The 18,531-nt window shown below is 43.3% G+C and overlaps 1 protein-coding gene across 5 annotated transcripts in view; it reads left to right on the plus strand.

Annotated features, from left to right (window-relative positions):
- The first annotated feature begins 290 nt into the window (after nt 1-290).
- The window catches only part of PARP11 (poly(ADP-ribose) polymerase family member 11), a 79,442-nt gene continuing 61,201 nt past the window's right edge, over nt 291-18,531 (plus strand). For 2 of the 5 annotated variants that reach the window (XR_009549557.1, XM_007526254.3), the window contains exon 1: nt 291-463. Coding sequence is in view for 1 of the 5 variants with exons in the window: in XM_007526254.3 (XP_007526316.1) it covers nt 446-463 (18 nt within the window). In the remaining 4 variants the exon portion in view is untranslated. Of the gene's footprint in view, nt 464-16,610; nt 16,766-17,505; nt 17,625-18,531 lie in introns of all 5 variants that reach the window. The other 3 variants (XM_060190264.1, XM_060190262.1, XM_060190263.1) reach the window with 3 other exon arrangements.

Raw genomic sequence — 18,531 nt, forward strand, 5'->3', positions numbered from 1 at the left:
TCTCACTATAGTCTCAAGTGGACACTACCGCTGCTCTTTCTGAGGGTGGCCAGGGGCCATTCTAGGATGACTGTCCTGGGCGGACTCCGGACTACCACACCACACACAAAGTGATCAATAAACACCAGAGGGGGCCGCGCAGGGTGGCCTCAAGAGGAAAGAACCCGAGCCCCACAGCCATTTAAAAACCCGCGGCGCCCCGCCCACCATGGCCGGAAGAGCGCGTCGGGGGCGGGGAAGACTTCCGGGGTGGGCGGGGACAAGCTCTGATTGGCCGGCTGCAGGCGGAAGTCGGGAGGTTCGGTGGTCTAAAGAGGCAGACTTGTGACAGGGAGTGGGCGCACGGAGGTCTGCGCCGAGGTTGACCCTGAAGTGCAAACCCCAACACCGGGGCTCCGCGGCTTGTCCTTCCCTCGGGCTCTCTTCGCTCGATTTCGCCACCGTTATGTGGGAAGCGAATCCGGTGAGTAGCCGGCGGGACTGGGCGGACCCAATGGGCGGGGTTGAGGGGAGAGGGGCGGGAGGGGGGTTCCCGGGCATTGCTCCTCCCCCACCCGCTGGGGACTGGGTGTTGGGTTCCGGGGGCGCGAAGGTCCCGGCCCGAGGCTCCTTTTTTTCTATCGTCTCGGCCTTTCTGAGGGATGAGTATGGTTGGTGTGCTCCCCAACTCTGGGCAGTCATCGGCCTTATTTACTGGGGTGTCTTTCCACCATCCTCCATTCCTCCGTGTCTTTAAATTTCCTGTTTTGCTCTCTGATGGGAGGTGCTGGCCTTTGAACCCACTCCTCGGCTGCAGGTGCACCTACCAGCTCCACCCACCCACCCCATGCCGGTGGGGCGGGGGGTTCACCAACAGTCTTGGAGAGGTCCAACATAAGGACCCTAAGAATACTGAGAACCATCAGTCCTCCTCAGAAAACAATTTGAAAGATCTGGGGCTACAAAGCTTCAGAACATTGTGTGTTCTAAGCTTCGAGATGAAAATTTTTTTTTAATTTAATTTTGTGTTAGTGATTTAATATTGATTTACAAAATTGTAAGATCGCAGGGGTACTGTCCCATCCAGTTCCCACCATCGGAGTTCTATGACCCCGTTCCCTCTCTTGGAAATTGCAGTGGTTCTCCCAGAGATGAAGTTCTTGGATGTGTCTTTTTTTTCGTTTGTTCATTTGTTTTTTGCCCCCCACCTCCTCCAGTGAACAGGATGGCGAGTCTCCCTACTTGTTTAACCCTGGCAGTTGCACTGAGTCTGCATGTCTGTATGTCTTACTGGCTTTTGTGCATTTGTGCAGCCCTCAGGGAGGGGACAGTCCTGCCAGGACCATCTCACGAGCCCTTGTTAGGGTCACTGTCGCCTAGTAACCCATCGGATGCGCATTCTGTCCCCTTCCCAAGTTGACTGGACAAACGGCGGAGTCCCAGGTCAGCGAATCGCTGGGCTACACATGGGACACTACCTCCCAGAATGATAGAACTGTCAATATTTCCTTCTAAAATTCGTGTTTCTGTTCTGGCAACAACAGCTTTGTCTTAGCCAATACACAATCTGTTGTATTTTTTTGCCCCCGTTTCTGGAGCACGTTTTTAGATAACATTGGAGTTTTTTCTTAGTTTGTTTTTGGTAAGTCTCATGCTTTCCAGTTTCTTCTCCAGGAGGAACTAGTCTGTAGGTTTGAATCTTGTCGGTTGCTACTCTGAGATTCCGTGCCACCCTTGTCCTGTAATACTGTTTAGCAAATAGAACTTCTTATCATACAGATTTATAAATCATGTAGTACTGTGCCACATCAGAGTGAAGTGATTGTGGGAATTTGGTTTTGTCGTGTGTATTTAGAAATATCAGCATGGGCTTGCTGCTGGTACAGTTTCACTATCTGTCACTGATGTGTTATCATTGTGTGTTTTTCATCACAGTTTCTTTTCTTGAATTTTCCATAACATATTCGATAGGCAGTCATGCATATTTTGCCCAAGGGGCAGGTATTTTAAACCCTTCCTACATTGTCATCTCCCTATGGGCAGGAATTTGTGTCTGTTTTGTTTACTCTGGCGTCCAGACTAGAGATGCATAGTAGGCTCTTGGGAAAGCTGTGTTGGACTGACAGCAGTGATTAGATCAATTCTAGTAAGAATCCCTTGCTCTCAATAATCATTTTCCCTCCTCCATCACATACAATCTGCTATTGGATCAGTTGTTCTTTGTGAGTCTTGTGAAGACATTAGGGAACATCTCATCCTCCTGTGGTTGGTAATGTCATTCTCTCTGTTTGCATGATATGCTCGGCTTCTCTGTAGTTAGCATAACTGTTTTGTTTGATTTGAGGACAACAGATTGACTTTCGTTAACAGTGTTGAATTTTCCAAAATAATACCACATTCTTTTGACCTTTACCTTGCCACTAAGATGTCTCACTGCTACTGTATTTTCTTACTACTACTGTTTCCCCCCTGTGGACCTGTGAATGCTCTTCATAGGACAATTTAGTTTAAAAAAATTCAACCAGTATTTTGTATGTGAGTTTCTGTAACCATCTGTAGCATCTGATCATTTATTCTTTTTAATAGTCTGTACAGTTGTGCTCTATGGAGTGAAAATTAACCTTTTTTTTTTTTTTTTTTTTAATACCAGAGCACTGCTTATTTTTGGTTTATGGTGCAGGGTATTGAACCTGGGACTTTGGAGCCTCAGGCATGAGAGTCTCTTTGCATAACCACTTAAAATTAAATTAATTAAAAATACTTTTTAAAATTAGTTTTGAGTAAGAGACTTTTACTTGAGACACACACACACACACACACACACAGAGAGAAGCCAGAGCACCTCCCTTGTACATGCTATGCTGAGGATTGAACCACGTACCTCAGGCTCTTAAGTCTGATGCTCTACCAATTAGTTAATTAGTTGAGCCATCTCCCCAACTGTGAAAATTAACTTTAATGCCACCCTGAGCCAATTACAGTTGGGAAGGATTTTTAAATATGCACTCAATGTACCCTAAAGGTAAATGCAGATGGCTTCCACTTCCTTAAGCTTAAATCTCATTACCATTTACTTCCATTGGATAAGATACTAAATACTAATGAAAATAGGCCCTTGTGAACTGTGTGAGTTGAGATTGCTGCCTGATTGCTCTCTGTGTGTTTTCAGCAGCACCCATGGCCATAGTGTGCCACCTGTGGTCTGCTGGTGTTCCTTCTGTGTGCAGCTGTGCACCCCTCCTGAGGAAATATCTCACTGACCATGGCCACAGCAGCAGCCCTGACCCCTTGTGGGAAAGGGTTTCCATGCCATGATCTGAGCTTGGAAAATCAATCACCCCAGAGCTGGCAGCATTTCCTCGTTCCTGGGGGAAGGGGAAATCCAAAGTGAGATAACCGGGGAGCTATAAATACACTTTATCTCAGGACACACAATTTCACTTCATTTTCCACTGCAATTGTAAAGTCAATGAGGATTCCACTGAAGTGTCTGAGCACCACAAGGTAAGCATGAGGAGGGCCAGACAGAGCAGAAACAGCAGGGTTGCCCCATTGCCATATATGTTCTTGGCTTTTCTCCATCTGCTTGGGGAAGTAAATGTCCCCCAGTTGACAAAAGTGTCAGTAGGAAGGAGTTTGGAGGAAATGTCATGACTGCCTTGATTTCAGATGTCCTGACTTTGCCTTGCTTCTTGTATCTGTCTCTTGGTTATTATACAGATCGAGCCCTCTTTGCTGGGATTGGAGGTGTTCCTTACAGAGCACAGTCATCAAATCTGTTTCACTCTCCGAAGATCAAAACAAACCAGTAGCTTCTAGAGTGGAATTATCTCTGAGCAGTTTGCAACCAGCTTGTTGACTTTGAAAAATCTGGCACAGGGCTGTCAAGATAGCTTACTTGGATAACTCACCTACTTTGTCATGCACATAACACTCATTCTCCACTGCTCTGGGGGATATGCCTTGGTGCTGTGGTGTGCCTAATTCAGTTCTGTATTTGAAGAAAAAAGGTAGTTGGTTCAGAGAAATGAAGTCCCATTGACAACCAAAAAGAATTTGATATCTTATTTCTCAGCATTAAGAATCAGAATTTGTTGACCTTGAAGCAGTAGTGTTGGGCTCAGGTTGTCTAAGATGTGATGTTATTTCAGTTCTCCCCACTTAAAGCAGGCTTCTGGCAGTCATCTTGAAGAAAGAGAGAAAGTTGTAATTGCATCCTCTCATTTCAGAAACTTGTCAGCACTTTTTTTTTCTTAGCAGCCAGTAAGTTGACTGGGAATAGTAATCTTGCAAGTACTGCCATTTATTTCCACAACAACTGAGAGCATATCTTCTGAGTAGTCAAAGTTTGATGACACTGAGCCATCATTATTTCCATAAATGCTTAGTTACAGCCAGCATAGTGTTGACTTGCTGTTTTGTGTGTTTTACATCTTTTAGTAGTGCAGCAACCTTTTCTCACTGTACAAATAGTTGATGCTGTGTCAGTTTTGATTATTACAGCTTTTCTTTTTTTTTTTGTTGGTGCCAGTGCTTCACTGCTCCGGGCTGACTTTTTCAGACAGAAGGAGAGAAAGGGAAAGACACCAAGGAAGCAGGCCCCCTCTCAGCTGAGCTAGCTCACCAGTCCAGTAAATCTTTTAAAATTCTATAATGCAAGAGAGACAGAGATGGAGGGCGAAGAGACAGCTCTGCTCCACCATCCATGGAGCTTCTGCAGGTGCCATCTGCCCTCTCCATGGTGCTATATGGTGACCAAGGGATCACACCTATAGCCTCAGCCATGGTAAATTGTGTGTTCTACTTGGTAAACAGTCTCCCAACACCTTATACCCTTTCTGACCTCCATTATATCCCACAGAAGCATCATCATCTAAGTGAAAACTGTCTTCCCTTGTTCTTCGATTTTTCTCTGATAAGCAGAAGAAAAAGGTGTTGACTTCTTCTTCTATCAAGAATTAATCTGTTCTCTCTACAAGTACTTTGCACTTAAATATATATATCCTAAAATACTCCAGTGATAATGACTCTTTATATCATGTGCCATCGACATTGTGATTTCTTTCTATTTATTTATTTGTTTGTTTGTTTATGAGAAAGATAGGAGGAGAGAGAGAAATAACCAGACCTCACTCTGGCACATGTGCTGCTAGGGATCAAACTCAGGACCTCATGCCTGAGAGTCCAACACTTTAGCCATTGCACCACCTCCCGGACCACGACATTGTGATTTCTAGCAGTCATTAATAAAGATATTGTCAATAGCTTTCTTTTTTTTCCTCCCAGAACAGTTACATTGGGCATAAAATTTGGATTGATGAGGTTCTCTGCAGTGTCAAGACTTTACCTAAGTTGAGAAGTGCCTTCTCTGTCCTTATCAACAAGACAAGTTAATTTGGGGCTTTATGTAAAAATGATGCAAAGGTCTGTTTTGGTTTTCACACCATCGTATTTGCTGACCACTAACTGATGTAAACTGGCTTTTGGGTGAAAATCATCATTTTATATTTCAGTTTTACAAATTTTATGTGGACAGTTTTTATTAGTGTTTCCTTTGGTGTTGCCTGTGAACTTCATAATTCTTGAGGACAGTGCTATGAGAATTATGGAAAACACTACAACTGAGCCATGAGGAACCCTAAAAGTTACAGGCTAAATAGAAGTCAAGGAGCCAAATTCAGAAGCAGTATCGGGATTGTGACCATGTAGACAGCAAGAGAATGATTTAGGACAGGATAAACTGTATAATATTCCTGAGGAGTCAGGTAAGACAAGCAGTGACTAAAGTGCATAGCAGGGAGCAATGTGAAGCTTGTTGGAGATCCTCGCAGGTGCTGTGTGTTTGTATTGTCATTGTGCTGGGGACAGAAGCTGGCAAAGCTCCTTTGGAGTGGGGATTAGAAGGCAGGGAAGGTGAAATAAATATAGGTAGGCCTCATTCTATTGAACTTTGATCTGCAAACATCCTCACCCCACAACTAAGTGTCCTTAAGGCAGTTTTGCTCTAAAAGAGAAAAGAACTGGTTTGGTTTAGTTTCATTTTAGTTTGGTTTCATTTCTCATTGGTTTCATTTCTCCACTGATAAAATATGGAAACTTAGTGTATGCAGTTTAATGTCTGTTTGGTTTCATTTCTACATTTATGAAAAAAAATCCAACTCTCTGCAAAATAAATGTGTTCTTATTTGTTTGGTTGGTAGTTTGTGATTTGGCTTTATATTTACCTGATTCACAATTCCAGGAGTAACAAAACAAACAAAAAAAAATTCACCCTCACCATAAAGCAGCAATATAGGAAGGAAGGTTGGGGTTTCCTGCCCTGCCACTTGAGGAACTCTGGTCTTGAAATGAGCACAGCCTTCAGTGTTCCCAGCTGTGGCCATGAACTGAGAGCTCAGAAACATATGCTGCTGTGAGTGAGCAAATCTCAGAAGTAACCTACAAAAGAAAAGCAGTCTTTACACAGTATTGTCATGAACTATACACACAGGAAAAAGTCTTTAATTTTGTTACTCATTTTTGTTCTGTTGAATACCCTCTTTGTGTTTTTCTTTAAAAAAAAATCTTTCATGACACAAAATGAAATTTCAGCCACTTTAGTTATGTGGTAAAAATTACTACAGCAAAACCACCTAGGCCTCCCCTACCCCCTAGTAACATAGAGAACATTTAACATGATAGACCATTTTCTGGGCCTTTAAAATTTATTTATTTGTTTATTTATTTTGGATAGAGACTGAGAGAAATGGAGAGGAAGTTGGAGACAGAGGGAGGGAGAGACAGACATCTGCAGCACTGTTTCACTGCTTGTGAAGCTTTCCCCCTGCAGGTGCTGCTTTATGGTGAGGGTAAGGTCCTGGGAAGGTCTGTAAGAGAACTTGTGATGATGTTCCTGATCGAAGTGGCCAGTTATGGTGCAGAGAGGGATCCATTAGAGGTCTAGCCCTATCATATTTGTGTGAGAGCCTAAGGATTCCCTGAGTAGGGCCCCAGATGGTGGGGTGGTGTGATATTGATCAAAGAGGCTACTATTAAGTGAGCCAGTTTCTTGCCCTTATCCAAATTTTTTTTTATTGTTGTAGTTATTATTGTTGTCGTCATTGCTGGATAGGAAAGAGAGAAATGGAGAGAGGAGGGGAAGACAGAGAGGGGGAAAGAAAGATAGACACCTGCAGACATGCCTCACCGCTTGGGAAGCGACGCCCTTGCAGGTAGGGAGCCTGGGGCTCGAACTGGGATCCTTAAAGCCAGTCCTTGCACTTTGCGCCACCTGCACGTAACCCACTGTGCTACCGCCTGACTCCCCTTACCCAACTTTTGTAATCCTCTTTACCTGATGACCTTAGACTTTGTCCCACATGTTTGTGTTGAGTGTTACTTTCCAGACCCAACCAGAATTGGGTTTTCTGGGATCTGTCTTCTTTGGACATTTCTGCTAGGTTGTCAAGCTAATTTGGCCTAAGTCTGATCAATTAGAGAATTTATGATGCCTTCTTGAGGTACTTCTACTAGGATTTCAGGCTTATTGGGTCTAAGTCTAATCACAGAGGGCTATTAAGTGCTTTTACTCCGAGTTATGTAATTGCCTCTTGCTTATGGATACATGTATACTTGTACCCAGCCTGTATCTAGTATCTGTAACTTGGTTAGATAATGTGCTATCTGAAATGGAACTAGGTAGTCCATGTGTTAAGAAAGATCCCACCAGATTTCAGAAGTTGAGAGGATAATATCTCAGGCTCGCTATCTCTGGCTACAGTTCGAAGAATTCGGTAGCAGCATAAGGTGGGATTCCGCCCACGTTTTTATTGGGCTGTTTTGTTATTGTTGTTGAGCTGTATGATTTTTTTTAGTAGATGTTTGATATCAACCACTTGTCTGAAGTATATTGTGCAAATATTTTTCCCACTTGCTGGGTTTTTTGTTTATCCTTATGGAATTTTCCTTTGATGTGTAGAAGCTTTTCAGTTTGATATAGTTCCACTTGTTCATTCTTGGCTTTGTTTCCCTTGCCCATGGGGTGGAGTTTCCAAATACATCTTAAATGTTAAAGTACTGAAATGTCTCAGCTATGTTTTCTTCTATGTGTTTTATAGTTTCGGGCCTAATATCAAGATCTTTGATCCATTTTCATGTATAGTTTTTGTTGAAAAGGTCCTCCATCTCTTTTGTTAGATTTATTCCTAGGTATTTTATCTTTCTGAATTCAGTTGTAAATGGGATTGCTTCCTTGAATTCCCTTTCCTCTGGCCCACCTTTTGTATAAAGAAATGCCACAGATTTATGAGTAACTTGCTACTTGACTGACTTTATTAATCACTTCCTTTTTTTTTTTTAGTTTTGGGGGGTTCTCTAGCAGCATCTGCAAATAATGGTAATTTAATTTCATCCTTTCAAATTTGAATTCCTTTGATATCTCTTTCATGCCTGCTTATGATGGCAAGGTCTTTTAGGACTTTATTGAATATAAGTGGTGAGAGTAGACATCTTTGCCTAGTTCCTGATTTTAGAGGAAAGTTTTCAGTTTTTCCCCACTGACTCTGACGTTAGCCATGGGTTTGTTATATATTGCCTTTATTATGTTGAGATATTTCCCTTCCACTCCCAGTGCCTTGAGGGCCTTTATCATAAATAGGTGTTGGACTTTGTCAAGTGGTTTTTCTGCATCACTTGATAAGATCATGTGGTTTTGTCTTTTGTTGATATGGTGGATTATATTGATTGACTTGTATATGTTGAAGCATCCCTGTTTCCGAGGGATGAATCCCACTTGGTCTTGGTGGATCTTTTTTTAAAAAAAAATTTTATTAGTGATTTAATATTGATTTACAGAATCGCACTTAAACGAACGGGTATAAATCCACTCCATTCCCACCACCAGGGTTCTAAATCTTCAGTCGTCCCACTGCAAGCCACGACATGGGGGGCAGCTATCATCTCTACAACTATCTGCCTATATTTATACATAACTGCCCATTTTCCTTCCTGATCCAATCCTGTCTTCCCCTCCAAGCCACTCATGACAATGTCACTACCGTCATATATCCCTCTTTTTCCTCCTCTCTCTCTGAGTGCTGATGCAATTCAGAGCCCTCTTCTCCCTTCTATCACTTCCCCCCCTCTAGGAGTATGTATCAAGGGTTTTTTTTCAGATGCAAAAGGTAGGATTTCTGGCTTTTGTAATTGTTTTTCCACTGGATGTTGGTGTTGGCAGGTCAATCCATAGCCCCAGCCTGTTACTGTCCTTCCCCAGTGAGCCAGAGCTCTGGAGAGGCCAAGTTCCAGGACACACTGGTGAGGTCATCTGCCCAGAGAAGTCAGGATGGCATCCTGGTAGCATCTGCAAATTGATGTCTGGAAGGTGGCAGGACATAAATTGAGACAAAATGGTTAATGATTAGGAACCAAAAAATAGGGATAGAACAGATGAGATTAGGGATCTTAGGTTAGAAGAAAGGTAGCAAGTCCATGGTAGGCATGATCCGGTGGGCACACAGTTATTATAGTTTTATTTGAGTTTGATAGCTAGCCTGAAGTTGGATATAAATATTGTCTGAGAAAGTGGTGTCAGAATAGAGAAAAGGGCTAGAAAGTTTGATTAGGGCAGAGAGTAGCTCCCATTCTTGAGAAAAATCTGTGGATACAATTATCTATTCACAGTCACCCACCTGACCCAGGGCCTGTATATATGTGATAATATTTAACACCAGAGCCTGTGTAGCCTCTGAGTCCCTATTGGATTGAGCTTGCCCCTCACGGCCACATCTGGGGAACATTGCAGGCTGCACTCATCCTTGAGTGGTGGGGCAGGATACCCCAAACTCCTTTCGGAAACTGGAGCTATTCCTACTATTGCTGCTTTATGGTGAGGGCAAGGTCCTGGGAGGGCACACAAGAGGGCTTATGATGCCGTTCCTGATAGAAGGGACCAGTGGTGGTGCAGAGAGGGATCCATTAGAGGTCTAGGCCCATTATATTTGTGTGGGAATCCAAGGATTCTCTAACTAGGGCCCCAGATGATGAGGTGGTGTGATACTGACCAAAAGGGCCATTACTAAGTGAGCCAGTTTCTTGCCCTTATCCAACTTTTGTAGTCCTCTCTTTATCTGATGACATTCGACTTCCTCCCAGTTGTTGAGCATTGAGTGACATATGTTGAACCCAACCAGAATTAGGTTTTGGGGGTTTATCTTCTTAGACAAACTTAGATCAAATTAGGCTGTCCAGCTAATTTGATTTAAGTACAATCAATTAGAAAATATTTTGATGAATCATTCTTTAATATGTTGTTGGGTTTTTTTTTGAGGATCTTTGTGTTAGTGTTGAATTTTTAAAAATTCAACAAATTTAGAGGTATTTTAGTCATATAGAGTTTGCTTTGTGATCAAGATGGAGTTAAACTAGCAATCAATAAAATAAAAATCTCTAAAATCCTTTTGTATTTTATAGTTAAATGACATACTTTAGCCTGTTGGTCAAAGAAATAAAAAGGGGAAATCATGTGAAAACACGGCACATCCAGCTGGTTGTTGCTGCTGATCTGAGTCAGAGGGAAATTTAAGTAATGCCTGGATTGGAAAAAATGAAATGTCACAAATCAATGACTACCACTTTCTCCTTAGTTAGAAAAAAAAGTGATAGAGAATACAAGTTCAGAGTGGAAATCACTGAAATGAAAAACAACAGAAAATCAATGAGACCAGAAGCTGGTGTTTGGGGAACCTTACTGTAATCAATAACTTCTGGCAAGACAAATCAAGAGAAAATACAGAGTATTAATATGGAGAACAAAAGAGCTGACATCATCGTGTGTCCTCTGGACTTTGGAAGGGTAGTGAGGGAATATCATGAACCCCTTCACGCCATTCACCATGACAGTTTAGATGAAATGGTTATATTCTCTGTGATACAAGTTTTTCAAGTCCCCTGAAGGAGAACTGAATAGCCACATATATACATATTTCTGTGTATGCACACATATATACTTGAGGAAACGCCAAGCCTTATGATTTCACTGGAAAATGCTGCCAAACATTTAAGAAAGAAATAATACCAATCTTATGTAAATATTCAGAAAATTGAAATGGTTTTCACAGTTCATTTTGCATAGCTATCGTTTACCAAATCAAGTGCATCCTGAGAAAAACTACAGACCAGTATTCCTAATGAAGATCCAAGCATTTTAAATAAAATCTTAGCAAATTGAATCTAACAACAGATAGGAAGGTTAATGCATTGCAACAAATGACTTACTGCCCAAATGCAATTTTGGTTTACTATCTGAACAATAATCAAATATAATTCACCAAACAAAATAAAACAGGAGGTCACATGATTACTTCAGGCAGAACAAGCACTCACCATCATCCAGTCTCTATTACTAATAAAACCTTTCAGCAACCTAAGAAGAGAAAAGAATATGGCTAACGTCATAAAGGCTATGTGGGAAAGGGTCAGTATGGCAGCCTGGGTTGCTGATACCCTGTTCATTTCCAAGAAAGATCTGTCCTCACGATTGCCCTGTGCCTGACTCCAAGGACCTGAGTTCTTGGAATGGTTTGTTTAATGGAGGTATTTGCCTGTCTGAGATTTTTTTGTTTGTTTGTTTGTTTCCCTTTTGTTGCTCTTGCTTTTTTTTTTAAATTTTTTATCCTTGTTGCAGTTATTATTATTTTTATTGATGTTGTTAGATAGGACAGAGAGAAATGGAGAGAGGAGGGGAAAACAGAGAGGGGGAGAGAAAGATAGACACCTGCAGACCTGCTTCACCACTTGTGAAGCGACTCCCCTGCAGGTGGGGAGCCGGGGGCTCGAACTAGGATCCTTAAGCTGGTCCTTGCGCTTTGCGTCACGTGCGCTTAACACGCTGCGCTACTGCCCGACTCCCGCCTGTCTGAGATCTTGAGCCATTCTGTGTCAGCTTGCCCAAATAATGGTTTATACTAGCTGTGTGGTTCGTGGTGGATACTCACTTTGCCTGCTGCTTTCTAGCTGCGTGACTGACTCCCACTAAATGCTCTGGCCACTGTCACTCAGGTGAGCTTCCTTGCTTGACAGAACTCTGCACTGGTCAGACATGATTACTGGGGGCAAGTAAGAGTGTTCCATGTGACTTCACTGGAAGGAGACAGTTGACAACTCGCTTGTACTGGGGGTTCCTCTGGGTTTTATCCCATGTGCTTTCTCTCTCTCTTTTTTATTACACACACACACACACACACACACACACACACACACACAATGTAGCCAGGAACAGAACCAGATGAGTCCTTTTCCTGTGAGCCTGAGAGTGATCTTAGGTACCCTTGACATAAATAGCATCAGCAAAAACATTTATGTATCTGTTATCTTAGTGACAACATAGTTATGACTGAGTCTGTTTTCTCTACAGCCAGGAATAAGGATACAGTGACCATCTTGTAGTCACTATTGTAATGGAGATTATATTGAGTGCTATAAAGGAAGAAAAAGAAATAATGGATAACTAGATGCTAGAAGAAAAACAGAGTTTTGATAATGTCTGTAGAAACTTGATGACTAGACCCAGGTGTGTCTGTAGATGTTCAGAAACCTCTTAGAACTAGTAAGTTTAGGGAAGTTATTGGATACAGGATCCCATGTTCTACAACATCCAGTAAAACAAATCACATTTGAAGTGCAAGTCTGGGGGTCCGACAGTAGGGCAGCGAGTTAAGCACATGTGGTGCAAAGTGCAAGGACCAGCTTAAGGAACCTGGTTCGAGCACCCCGCTCCCCACCTGCAGGGGAGTTGCTTCACAAGTGGTGAAGCAGGTCTGCAGGTGTCTATCTTTCTCTCCCCCTCTCTGTCTTCCTCTCCTCTCTTCATTTCTCTCTGTCCTATCCAACAGTGATGACATCAATAACAACAACAATAATAACTACAACAATAAAACAAGGGCAACAAAAGTGAAAATAAATAATAATAAAAAATTAAAAATAAAAAAGAAGGCATGAAGTGCAAGTCCATATACAATGGTGCGAGAACCTTAGTTAATTAATTATTTTTTAAATTTTATTTACTTTGGATAGAGACAGAAGTTCAGAGGGAAGGGGAGATAGATTGGGAGAGAGACAGAAACACCTGTAGCATTCATGAAGCTTCCCCAATGTGAGTGGTCAGCGGGGACTTGAACCCCAGTCCTTGAGGACTGTAATGTGGGTGCTCAGCCAGGTGTGCCACCGACCTGGCCTGACTAGGCAAAACCCATGTCTAAATGATGGCAAGATATGTACACTGAACACTGTACTGAGCCATTGACATCTTTTCATGCAGTTTTCTGGCCGGGTTCAACTAGCAGCTTGGAGGGCTTCTCTTGGATTGTTCTAGAGTAGGCCCAGCACAGGCATGCACTTTCTAGACTGGCTGGGAGGATCCTGCTATGAAGCCTGGCTTCCTGGCTGTTGACTTTGAGTCTGAGCAGATTCTTGTTCAGTTGCTGTTTGAGAAGAGACGTTAGTGGCAATTGTGAGCCTTCCCGGCTGCATGGCTCTGTGCAGTGGGGGGGGGGGGGGGGGAATGTCTTTGTTAAAGACTTTTTGGTCATTTTTAAAAAATCTTTTTATTTATTTATTGTTGGATAGAGGTAGAAATTGAGAGGGGAGGGGACGATAGGGAGAGAGACATAGATACATGCAGCCTTGCTTCACCACTCGTGAGGCCTTCCCCCTGCAGGTGGGGACTTTGTCATTTCTTTAAATAGACAATTTTCTTTATTTTTGTCATTTTTTAAAAATTATTTTTATTTGATAGAGATAGCTAGAAATCAAGAGGGAAGGGAGGAGATATAGAGGGAGAGACACCTGCAGTCCTGCTTCACTGCTTGCAAAGCTCCCCGCCTCCCCCTGCAGGTGCACCACCTCCCTGCTGGACATAATGTTTTCACTCCCATCACCTGCTTTGGTTATTCCAGGGAGAGACGCAGCATATTTGTGATAGAAAAAAGTCCCAGGGGGCTCAAAACACAGAGAGAAGGAAACAGACACATCACCGAGAGTCAAAGCGGGTATACTGGAGCAAAGCTGGGAGAGACTGGCAGACAAAGGAGTAAGACCAGCATGTGTTAAACCCTGTGAAAGAGAAAGTTGGGGTGAAGGGGGTTTGCCCCCTAGAGAGAATGGGTGGTTGGGTTATGGAATAAGGCTGTGTTGTGGTTTAGTCATATCTTGTTTCGCTGGGAGCTTGAGGGACTGTAACTATCAACTCCTCATTCCCAGGCCTGTGACTGCAGCTCCGGGAAGGGTCAGGAGTGTGATGGCCACTTCCTTACCCTGAGAACTCTCAGATTGAGCCCAGTAGTGAAAGTGGTCCTAGGAGGGAGGGTCTCAGTGCTCCCTGGTTTCTCTGTAGTGAATTTCTGCCTGCTTTGCCATTCTGCCCTTGGCCTTCGGGACCTTCCTTAATTGCTTACAAAGATTTATGAGAGAGGAAGGGGAGAGAGGACCAGTCCATCAGTCTGACTCATGTAGTGGCAGGGAGCAAACTTGAGACCTCATGCATGAAAATCAGTGCTCTTGCCACTGCACCTCCCCCTGCCTCACTCCCTCTGACCTCTAAGTGCTTTCAAAAATTATTAGTGATTTAATATTGATTTACGGAACTATGAGATAACGGGTATGATTCCACATCGTCCCCACCAACTGTGCCCCATTCTCTCCACTGAACACTGCAGTATTCCCAAGGTTACAGGGTTGACTATTATTTCTTTCTCTCTCCCTCTCTCTCTCTCTCTCTCCCTCCCCTTCTCTCTCTCTTTCTCTCATTTAAAAAACATCCATCCATTGACATGGGAAGATGGGAAATTATCTTTTTTTTTTTCTTTGCTTCCAGGGTTATTGCTGGGGCTCGGTGCCTGCTCTTTGAATCCACTGTTCCTGGAGGCTTTTTTTTTTTTTTTAAGTTGGATAGGACAGAGGGGGAGGGGAAGATAGAAAGTGAGAGAAAAAGATAGACACCTGCAGACTTGCTTCACTGCTTGTGAACAGACCCCCCCCCCACAGGTGGGGAGCCAGGAGCTTGAACCAGGATCCTTGTGTGGGTCCTTGTGCTTCATACTATGTGCACTTAAACCAGTGCACTAGCGCCCAGCCCCCTCTCTCTTTCCTGCCCATTTTTTCTATGACCCTGACTTCTCTTTCTTAAATGATTTTTAATCAAGCTGTCCGTTGTTTCCTTAGTGCCCTGAAGTGTGGGGGTTTTCTGCCCTCTGTTTCAAATTAAGCTCCCTGAGGTAGAGATCTAAATGGGACTCTTGATTTTTAGGGCATTTTGTTTTCTCCGCCTGAGTCCCACCCTTGCGCTGCTTCACCTGGAACTGGGGATCACTTTCCCCATTGTGCCACCCCCCTCTCTGGGTGGTCAATGGGTGGGAATAGTTGTGGCAGCCCCCAGTCTCCATGGTTTATTTCTTCTGCTATGAAGCTTGTGAACAGGTTGTCGAGATGGCAGATAGCCTAGGCCTCAGCCTTCCTCTTCTGGAGCAGTGCCTGTGCCCTGTGAGTGGGGAGGGACGGAGTGGAGGGAAAGAGGAGCTGCCCCTTGCACTTCTGTGCTGGAGTGGGGTGAGAAGCATCGAAGGTCTGCCCCTGCCAGGGTGGGGCTTGGCCTGCACTGGAAGACAGGGAGAGACTGCACAGCACAGCAGTCTCTGGCACGGAGCTAGCTGGCAGAAGGAGAGAGGCATTCTGTAGACTCTGCCTGTGTCCCTTCCTCCTCCCTCCCTTTCTCCTGCCCTCTTTCTCTCCTTGCCTCCTTCCCTCCTTCATTCCCTCCCTTTCTTTTTGCCACCAGGACCTCATGTCTGCACTACCCCATTGAACCAGCAAGTTAGAAAGACACAAGGAGGGACTGGCTGGTGGTGCACTTGGTAGAGTACCATGCGGAAGGACCCAGATTCAAGCCCGCAGTTCCCAGCCATGGCGGGGGGGGTGGGGGGGGGTGGGGTGGGGGAGACATCACAAATGGTGAAGTAAGTGCTGCAGGTGTCTCTTTTTCTCGGTCCCTTTCTATCCCCCCAATCTCTCTGTCTCTATCCAAAATAAAATACATAAATTTTGTTATTATTGCTGTTTAAGAAAGAAACAAGAAGGGGGGAGATGAAAGAAAGAAAGAAAGGGAAAAAAGGCAGAGAATGGGCGATAACCACGGCACTACTCCACTCTTGGGACTGTCCTTGGTGCTGTGCCTGGTGCTCCTGCGTGGTTCCAGGGCTCCGTCCCAGGGAAGGCCAGCTGTGAATTGTACAGTCTTTCAGGCAAACAAACTATCTCCCAGCCCCTCAGTAGACTTTCTTGAGCAGATATCTCTCTTTGCTATGCTAGGGCACTTTACAGAGACTCTCAGTGTCTCTTTCCTTCCTAAATATGACCACCAGTGAGAATGTGCTTTTTGTTGGGGAGGGGAGGGGAGAGGGTCCATTGCATTCTTCATTTGGCCTTTTCAGAAGTTCTTCCCTGTTTTGAGCTTTTGACATGTCAGGATTTGGATCAACTTTGTGAAGTGATAAGAATGTTTTCATTACTGAATTACTATTTCCTCAAGGGGTTTTTTTTTTTTCTCCTTCTTTTGACAAAATACAATATACTTGGGTTACTCCTTGTACTTAATTATACAGAAAAGCCCAGTCTTTTGGAAAGAAGTTGACTGAAGAAAACTGTAAAATTCAGCCTTATGAAATGAATCTTTGGAAAGAAAGCCATAGCATCTGTGAAGCAAAGCAATTAAATTAAGCTTTGGCAATAGAGAAGGAGCAACTGTCTACATATGAAAGTGAGACAATGGGGTTTGGCAGCCGGGAAAGAAGAGGGGCTCAGGAGGCCCTGGGTGTTTTTAATCTTCTTTGCATCAATAACTGCATGACTCTAGACGAATGATTGCATTCCCTCTGCTTTGCTTGCTTCCTCACTCTAATTAGAGAATAATGGTTTCTGCACACTGGCTGAGGGGGGGGGGAGAGAGAAACAAGGTAAATTGACAAAGAACTTTATGTATTTTGAAGTGTTTCAAGAATATTCAACATAGTGTCACTGGCCTGGAGTGCTGCCCTCTCTAAGATCTGGAGTTTAGAGCTATTTATGACAGGTGTTTCTGACAGGCCTGCTCACACACCCTCCCTTGTGCCCTTGCTTGGAGGGCGATAGTTATGGCCATCCAGATGATGCATGAATTCTGTATGAAGGGCACTTGCCACTCTCCCATTCCTTTTCCTCATACAGAGACATAGAACTCATAAGCCAAATATTTATCTTTTTAGCTTCAAGCTCATTCTTCCCATTTTCTGTTTGTTTTCACAAGAAGAACTAGATGTAGGTCACCTTTGCTTTCTCCCAGTAGAATTGCCAAATGATGAGTACAGAAATAGGAAAAAGGAGAAGTCGTGGATAATTAACCTATAGTTTATCTTAACTCTCCATCTTTACCTTGATTAAGAGGTTCAAATACGTATGTCAAATAGGAGGCCTGAAACCTGACACTCCTGATCCTAGGGTGTTCTGTTTTTCCTTTCTTAGCAGCCTGTCATCTTTAAAACATGAAGGAAAAATTCAGAAAATAATCCTAACTAAAACATTCCTTGGAGAGAGTTTCCAAACATGAATGAAAATTAACAAGCCCCCTTCATTGATCTCAGGTACTGTACTTGGTACTTCACTGCATTGTTTTATTTCTTTCTTTTTTATTTCATATTTTTCTTTTTGATAGAGACAGGGGGAGAGCTATAGATAGAGAGGCAGGCCACAGCACCAAAGCTTCCACCATTGCTGTGGGGGCCAGGTTCAAACCTGGGTTACTCACATGGCAAAGCAGTGCACTATCCAAGTGAGCTGTTTCACCAGCCGTGTTTCATTTATGTCTAACAACAATCCTATGAGAAAGGGCGTGTATTCTTTTTTCCAGGGGTCACTTTATTGGGATAAATATGGGTTTGCAAGGCTACTGCTGTCCCTGATGTACCATTTCACATCTCCCTGTTACAGCTGTCAGCACCACACCCACCACCAACTTGTGAGGAAGGGACCTTTAGTCTCCATTTGTTGATGAGTAACTGAGAACTGTGACCTCAGTGAGGCAATGGAGACTTATTCCAGATTTCCTAACTCTAGAGGCAAATGAACATGTTAAATAATGAAAGTTACAGCTAGTATTTTTAAGTTACCCAAGTAGTAAGCATTCTTTGAAAGAAAGTCAAATCTTTAACAAATCTTTAATAACCAGATATTTTGTCTGTGTACATTAAGAGTGTGTGTGTGTGTGTGTGTGTGAGAGAGAGAGAGAGAGAGAGAGAGAGAGGTTAAGTTCTTAAGATTAGTTAATCCTAGAGAAAGAAGGTGAGCAGAAAGAAGCTCCTTTCCTCACAAGTCGGTGGTGGGTATGGTGTGCTGACAGCCATCACAGGGAGATGTGAGGTGATCCATCAGGGACAGCAGTAGCCTTGCAAATCCACTCAGGTACCCAGTGTGGGAATGGGCAAAAACATCTCTAACAGTATCTGAAATGTTCTGGTTTGGGGCAAGGAGAATGCTTTCTTGTATTATTTC

The sequence above is a fragment of the Erinaceus europaeus genome, chromosome 4 (genome assembly GCF_950295315.1).
Source record: "Erinaceus europaeus chromosome 4, mEriEur2.1, whole genome shotgun sequence".
Lineage (NCBI taxonomy): Eukaryota > Metazoa > Chordata > Mammalia > Eulipotyphla > Erinaceidae > Erinaceus > Erinaceus europaeus.